This window comes from Amphiura filiformis, chromosome 2 (assembly GCF_039555335.1).
Source record: "Amphiura filiformis chromosome 2, Afil_fr2py, whole genome shotgun sequence".
Taxonomy (NCBI): Eukaryota; Metazoa; Echinodermata; class Ophiuroidea; order Amphilepidida; family Amphiuridae; genus Amphiura; species Amphiura filiformis.
In genome coordinates, this window is record NC_092629.1 from 82,960,602 (window position 1) to 82,968,721 (window position 8,120).

Consider the following 8,120-nt stretch of genomic DNA (forward strand, 5'->3'; position numbering starts at 1 on the left):
TAATAGATCACGCAAACATCTTGTAAGCGCTGGCTTGGAATACCGCATTGGCAAAATTTGCCCTCTCTCAAAGTCCAACCATGTTGCAATGGTGAACTGCTTTCATATGCTCAGACCTGGTAATGCTCAGAGATGCCTGAGATATCTATGATGTAGTCACAATTTTGACATTGTAGCGCATGGAATGCCTTAGGATGGTTTCAAAAGGGTTGGAAACGCTGATAAATATACGAAACAGCATAGATCTGGGCCAAAAAAGTGCATTTAATCAACAGCTCTACTAGACCTGTGACGTCTGCGCGACGTCACGGGTCTAGCCGGGTATAGCCTCTTCATCTGGCCAGCCGCCACCAACGGTATCTATCTCTAGTTCCGAAAAACTCTGGGTTCATATAGTTGTACCAGATGAATGCCTGGTAATTTCCTCTTGTCACTTTCAAACTGTGCGAATCATCATCAGGAGGGATTCTCAAAGTTGATTTTATCTTCGTTGCTTCCCATCAAGCTCGAGATTCCGTCTTTATAGTATGTACCTGATTGTGAATTGGGACATGTCCCTTTCTGTGACGAGGTCTTTAACATGGATCATCTGCCCCGCCATAACCAGATGAACCACGGGGAGAGCGGAGATTTTAAAGATGTTTAGTTGTATTTCTCCTGGAAGAAAAACATATAATTAGACACCAAAAACTACAAATATCGCACCCTGCTAAACATTTTTTCGAAATGGTCAGAATTCAAAAGTTTGTTGACCTTTGAATTTTTTTGTCATAGCGCCCTCATGAAAGGTCTGACGCACAACAAACTATACCTTTTTGGAATTTTCATGACCATACGAGTAATTTAATATATTATTTGACATAATAGCAGCATTCTGAACATTTGACCTTGACTGACTCCTACCCGGAATGCCTGGAAGTTTCAGGTGGTGAGCCCGAGCTAAATTTATTCAGAAACAATAAAAGTTCCCAAAATGACTTTTGTTCTATGAATTGGTCACGTGATCTACAGGCTGGTCCTTAGTAGAAAAGATTCGGCAAACTCTTATGAATATTTTGACACATGTTGTGTCTATTTGACACAACAGTCCTACTTGACGAAAACTGTGTCATAAACAAAGTAATTTTGAAATTACTTTGTATTAAAATACACAATGCATTAAAATACACAATGAGCAATCAAATAAAGACTTATAGTGCAACAACTTGGATTTATTTATTTTTCAATTATTCTGTAATGCTCCAATAACGCAGTTAAAGTTTGATGATTTTAACATAATAAAAACATCAAATGCTTTAGATAATACCAACTCATGAACTCACATACTTTGCACACATTGATGTATACATGCCAGATAAATCGTCGGCCGTATCACATACTGACGTATTTGCAAAATACGCATTTCGATAAAATCGGATTTGAAAATTGGGCAACTTTCATTTGTTGCATAATCTTAGTTAAAACATTATTGTCGATTAAAACATGGTTAAAAGTAATGCAAATATACCAAATTTTCAATATAATTCACTTATCGCTATCAGAGCATAACTTATACTGCAAAAATCAATTGTCACTTAGTGAAAATATGTCACTTAGTGAAAATGCCTAATGACAATTTCGCCATTCAAATGACAAACACGTCCCGCAAATACGTCACTATGTGAAACAGTTGCGCAAATACGTTATTTATTTATTATTCTCTAAATTGGAGATCGTTATTTGATACAGGCATTTCAAATTAATTAATATCTTACTAATTAAGCCACTTTGAAGAATGGTTTTGATACAGCCGAGGAAATGTACCCTTTACCCTTACGGTTTGTAAACTGACTTTATATGCCACTTTATAATTATGTTTGACTAAATATAGATGCGTTATAAAGTCAATTCAGTAACTTGGAGTGTCATGTGAAGTCGAACGTACATATTGACGTATAAACATTTTACATATTTACCAGATTATGTTCAATTGCTGAATTGACTTTATTACATACTACCTTAAGTATACCACCTGAGGCAAAAAAATATCTAGATGCCGTTTTTTATTTTTTTTTGAACTTTGACCAACTCCACCAAAAATATTTTATGATTTTTTATAAAATTATGCATTTTTTGACCATTAGTTCAAATTTCCCAAAGTTTGTCAAAATAAAAAATATTAAAAACAGTTCCTAGATACTTTTATCTATTTTTTGAAAATTAATTTAAAACAATTGACCCAAAAATGAGCATTTTGGCCCAAATTGGACCTCACAGATGAATTGATCAAGTCTTTGCCATTCTAAATTTGGATACTTTCATACAATTTAGACCAACAATTTAGCAGTTATGCGGCCCGAAAGTTTTCATAATTCCAGGGTTAAGACCCAACCTTAAATGTTGTATCAGAATTCTGTCGTAAAGAATGTCAAAATCTACAAAGAGAACTAATAATAGCGTTTTGTTTTTGATATACAGTGCACAATAGGACAACGTAGTGCAAGTCAAGTGTGCTGAACTTCTGGAACTTTTTCGGTTATTTCGGCTTTGAGATATGTTTGAAATCCATCTCCGACGAGTTTAAGAACCCCGAGGACTCTGAAAAGTATATGGAAGAATATGAAACAGATAAGAAATATCAATAAAATGTCTAAAAATGTCTAAACAATTATTTATTTATTTGGCTTACATTATACATAGGGAGACATTTTATATCCTCTTTGTTGTTTAAAGTTAAATAGACATAAATTGCAATTTTGACATTTAATGATTAAAAATCGCAAAATATGTGTTACGCGTTTGTCTTTATTTACATTCAAATTCAAACACTCACTTTGTTTCTCCAACTTCGTTGTTGTCTTTGTCAAAGAAATGTTCCTTGAAGATGATATGCATATAACCAGTTCCCATATTTCCAATATCGGTCTCTTCAAGTAGCTCAAGCTTCACCCTTGCTATCCCGGAGTCATACATTTTTTGATAACCATTTTGGACAGCTAATACACACGGAAGAAGTATAACAATATGTTAGCCTGCATTCAGTTGCAAGTGTCTTTGGTGTTGTACTTATTTTTTTTTACATTGAAAGAAACTAGACATTGTCAACGCATGCGCATGTACATGATGCATTTAACCAATAATGTGTGATTTGCATAAATAATAGATTCCTATTTAAATGTTTGTTTTCACTGATCACATTATCCCCTTTTAATTGATGAGGTATAACCATGATAACGAAGAAAATTGCTATTTTATTTCAGCGCCTACAATGCGTGTACTACGCTCGCCGATCGTAACATGAAATACTGCATGGAGCATCGCGCTCGACGTGTGTACACATAAGCTGACATCCACGGGAGATGTTAGCAAGCAGTCGATCGATGAACTCTGAATAAAACCGGGTCGACCCGGTTTTAATATAAAAAGTTAAATTTCACTGTTATTAAAGCACTTCAGGCTTAGTCTTTTACGTGGCATTTTAATACACCACTGGGCATTATAATTATGCAAAAAGTAGAAATCCGAGTCAAATTGAGGGCGTCGCTGTGAAGCAAATCACACATTATGTCTTTAAAACAAATCTATATCACACTTACCAACTTTGCCCCGCATGATCCCAATGTCTTCACGAATATAGACACAATCATGTGTGTATTTTTCTGCCATCGCTGCAGCATCTTGAAGCTTAAACAGCTGTTCAAATTCATTTTCCAAGGTGTCGGTGAACAACTTTAACTTGTCTTTGTTCTTGGGCACGATTCCGTCGTTCAGCCAGTGATTGCCTTTGCAAAGGAAAAAAAAAGATGTAATTGTATCAGAACCTCAGCTGGAAATATAGAGTATACAGATCTTGCTTCACTTCCTGAAGCTTCAGATTGTGAATTAATTATGATATGATTCTGTAAAAAAAAACCCTGAGGTTACCAAACGTATCGTCAAGAGAACTTGCTCCAACCAGCGAATAAATAAACTCCACACGAAAAAATGAATCATATTATGGAAAATAACGTGACGGATATACACTGTATATAATACAGGGTGTCCCATAAAAATTACCGAACAAATGAATTTGGACGTAAGTCGAGAAATACACATTAGAATCTAAAAATCTAAACATCAGTGTGTAGCCCATGTTATTCTGCATCTTATATGCTAATTTTACTGGAATGGCTGATTGCAAAAAAATGAGCGATAATATAACGCATGCTTTAATTCACTTCATTCCAAGTTTGAAAGAAAGATCATACAACACAATGCGCACTAGTGGCTAGCTGTCAATGGGCTTCATATTTTGTACAGTGAAATTCTTTCCTTGATTTTTAAATAATTTGTCTCTTGCAAAACATTTAATTCGGGTTTGTTCAAATTTGAAAACTTGCACGATATTGAAAATGAAAGCTTGTATAAAGATGATGCTCGGTACTTTTTTCGTTAATGTTGATTTAAATGTTACATAAAGAATTATTGCATAAAGAATTCTCGGACACATTAATGTTTTTGGTATATTTCAAGAAATTGTAATGCAACGATTAAATCTTTTAAAACTTCAACATTAATGTTGTATGGTATCAAAAATCACACGTAATGCAATGTGGGAGACACAAATATGGTGCCAGTTTCAAATAATTTGTCGTCGAAAAGATACCGGCCTCATTTTTAACATTACTGCTTAAGTACCGTATCAACTTTATAGGTTATGTGTTTTTCCAGTGACAAATTCGAGTATATAACCCTACTCCACTTCCTTGAATAACGGTATCGCGGCACCCTGTCTGTTTATAGTTCCCGTATACGCTATGAATATACTCCAATATCCATCGATTTCGAAGGATATCAGTTCCGTATAATATGTGCGGCAAATACCGGTATTGGTCTGTTTAGAGTGGCGACCAATACCGTATAAGATGTACTTATACGTTAAATACCGGATAATCTGGCTCACTATAAACACGCTCAAAGATATCAGTTAACATGCGAAGCTATCAGTCGTGTTCACACGGTCGGACATAAGTGAGTTATTACCGGTAATAAGCGATTTATAACCGATTGCCGATAATAAGTGACTTAAGTCCAACCGTGTGAACACGAAGTTAATAAAATTGCATTAATGAAACTGATAGTATTCTGATCATTGCGTAGGGATTTTATGAAATCTGTTTTACTCGAATCTATTCAAAATCCCGTTACATTTCGAATGGATGCACGGGCGTATGATACGTACGTTTGGCAATCGCAAGCTCTCTCATCTTTTTAATCTCATGCACGGAATATACCGTGGCACCGAGGAATTAATACACTATTTTAACGTGTATGCATGGTGCAGTTTACAGTTCAAGCGAAAACAATAATAATAATTTAAAAAATACCAGAGCAACAGAAACAAAAGAACCCTCCTCACCATTTACGGTGTATCCTTCCTCGCCATTGCAAGATTTCACAAAGAGTACAGCCGAAATGACCAGAACAAGCAGAATTATCTTCATCATGAACCGTTACTGTTCGTTGCTCTTTCGGAAAGAGTATAAAATGTGATTTCTTTACAGGTGCTTCCTTATTTATAGTTCATTGAGCGTTTATGGTAATGAAATTGATTATTAGCTTGATTGGCTGTAGTTCTAAACACATGTGGCTGCTTACTAATGAGTGCAGAATAAAAATTTAATATACAGTCTTTTCAACAAATTGTATTTACTTCAACCACACATAAAATTAACAGATGTGGAAATAAAAGTATAAACTGACGATTAGATACCAGTTGTAATTCTACTATAAAGCATATAGTATGTTCAGCCCATTGTTGGACGTTTTTTCCACAAATCCACGCTGCCGGTCAATAATCTGCCAGTCATACCCGGTAGCCTGGATTTGTTTGAATTAAAAAAAAAATTCATCTTATTTCCACGTCAAGATGAATCCATTGCTTAAAATAGGACGTAATTAACGCGATCTAGTCGAAATCTGTCTGTTGAACCCTTTGATGTTTTCTTCTCATATAAAACGGCTTTAATTTAGTTTTGAAGTCCCAAGGCATGTCAGAGAGCTCAAATATGACCGAAATATTTATCCTGAGGAAGCAGTTTGACAACAACATCTTTAAAATATTTTATGGAGACTATCAAGCTACAATATGATTCTTACTAAACTTGTGGCCGTCTTTAACCGGTTCCGATGTATCAAATCTGTATACACTTTAACCAACATATCTTAGCAAACAATAATCAAATGTTCATCAAATAAATTTTATTGTGTAGATTTAAGAGTATAAGCACGCTCAACATGACATCCCAGGCAAATCAAGTAATAAAATTGGTACAATCTGGAATCTGTGTGTGCTAGTGTGAATTACTCGTACTAGAGGGCTTTAATCAAGAAAGCTTATCAAATGTATTAGTATGTCATAATCGCTGAGTTTAACCACATCTGATTTTTTGTCTGTTTGTTTGTTTGTTTTTTAGCAATTGTATTCGAGAACATTTGACAAAATGTATTAAATTGTCCATTTTAACAGGGAAATCGGAGGGAAAACACAAGACTTGGGAGGAATACCGCTTGTCCCTTCGTGCAAGCCGCATTTTGGAAATGGGAGAAAAAGAGATGGCGACGCGACCGGGTCGCACGGGTTCAGACGGCCAAGCCGGGGCGAGGACGGTGATGCTAACTCAGCGACGAGTCGCTGCACGGTTCGGACGTCCAAGCTGGGCGATGACGATAATGCAATAACGCAGCCACGGATAGACCTTATTATAATTAATATTGCCTCTTACTATCTCTTCTGTAAAGCGCAATTTATTAAATTGCAGGCACATGTGTGCTTTGTATGTAACTTAGCAGAGTTGTATGAGTTTGTGTGCATTTTGTGCATTTCTATTATATAAGCACAATACTGTCAATTGACATTAAAGACATCCATCCAACAACAACACCTACCCCAACATAAGTGCCCACGCGCAGCTTGCTTGGGTATGAGGAAAACGTCACTAAACCATACCGTTTGCTAATGTGCAGTGTCTTTTTTCGCCCTTAAATAGCCTCTGGGCTGCGCCATAAACTGTCGCAATAAGAGAATTGCGACAATTACCGGATAGTGATATTGCGCCGTGACTAATTATACGTAGGTCAGTGTGTGACAAAATCTTGTCTGACCGTCATTTGGATAGGGTTGGTTTTTGAACTTCAAAAGTCATAATTATCCCGTAAAAAATATTTTATGCACATATGCTGAATACAATTGATGTGGTAACAGATTTTAGAACTAATAATTATATTTTAAATTGAATAGTCCTCAATAATTCAAATATGCAAATGTAATCAAAAACAAATTCTGATTTTGATTACATTTGCATATTTGAATTATTGAGGGACTATTTTCACACGATCGCACAAGGTGAGTCCAAAAAAGCGATGTTTATTTTTTCCACTTATGATAAGAAAAGAACAGAATTGTCATTTTCAAATTGCAATAAAGACAGAGGCAGTTGTTCTTCATTTGGACATTCCTTTATCTGAAAGACGCAAACGTATGACTGATACAGACGATTGCAAAAAAGAATAGCCTCAAAAGACATGATCATTAGTGAAAAAAGCAACAATTTGGATGTTTTGCCAATCATACCTTCGATTTTCAATAAATAATTTGTAAAGGGTTACAAAGTACTCATGACCTGGTCTAACTAACTAACTAACTATACTAACTAAGTAAGTAACTAACTAACTAAATAAATAAATATCCCTATTTTACAGTCTAATTCAGTTGGTGCGTCTTGTCAAGAATATACGCAATTTGATTGGTTTTCACCCACCCATTATGACACGATAGTGGATAGTCATATAAGTCAGTGAAGAGGCGGCGACGCGACCGGGCCGCACGGGTTCAGACGGCCAAGGCAGGGCGAGGACGGTGATGCTAACTCAGCGACGAGTCGCCGCACGGTTCGGACGTCCAAGCTGGGCGATGACGATAATGCAATAACGCAGCCACGGATAGATTGGCCACGCCGGACCTAAAAGGGAGTGGGAACGCCGGCTTGCCGGGAGGGAGCCGGGAACGCTACCATCTCGATAGGCGATGAGCTGGTATTATACCAAAGTGATGGGATGGGTGCCCTCTGCCTCCCTAGCGTAGTTGCTGAAACCACCACGTT

At 36.4% G+C, this 8,120-nt stretch overlaps 1 protein-coding gene across 1 annotated transcript; it reads right to left on the minus strand.

Annotated features, from left to right (window-relative positions):
- Window positions 1-2,281: 2,281 nt before the first annotated feature.
- Window positions 2,282-5,507, minus strand: LOC140137403 (uncharacterized). Its single transcript, XM_072159052.1, has 4 exons — window positions 5,378-5,507; window positions 3,576-3,761; window positions 2,813-2,975; window positions 2,282-2,577 (listed from the first exon to the last, which is right to left on the minus strand). The coding sequence occupies exons 1-4, from the start codon at window positions 5,463-5,465 to the stop codon at window positions 2,484-2,486; spliced, it is 531 nt and encodes a 176-aa protein (XP_072015153.1). The 5' UTR covers window positions 5,466-5,507; the 3' UTR covers window positions 2,282-2,483.
- Between the last annotated feature and the right edge of the window lie 2,613 nt (window positions 5,508-8,120).

Bases quoted from the DNA above. Each gene is read 5' to 3' on its own strand.
- LOC140137403 (XM_072159052.1), bottom strand. From the start codon at position 5,465: ATGATGAAGATAATTCTGCTTGTTCTGGTCATTTCGGCTGTACTCTTT. The intron at 2,976-3,575 runs GTAAGTGTGATA...CGTGTGTATTAG, and splicing joins GATCATGCGGGGCAAAGTTG to CTGTCCAAAATGGTTATCAA. The intron at 2,578-2,812 runs GTGAGTGTTTGA...TATACTTTTCAG, and splicing joins AACGAAGTTGGAGAAACAAA to AGTCCTCGGGGTTCTTAAAC.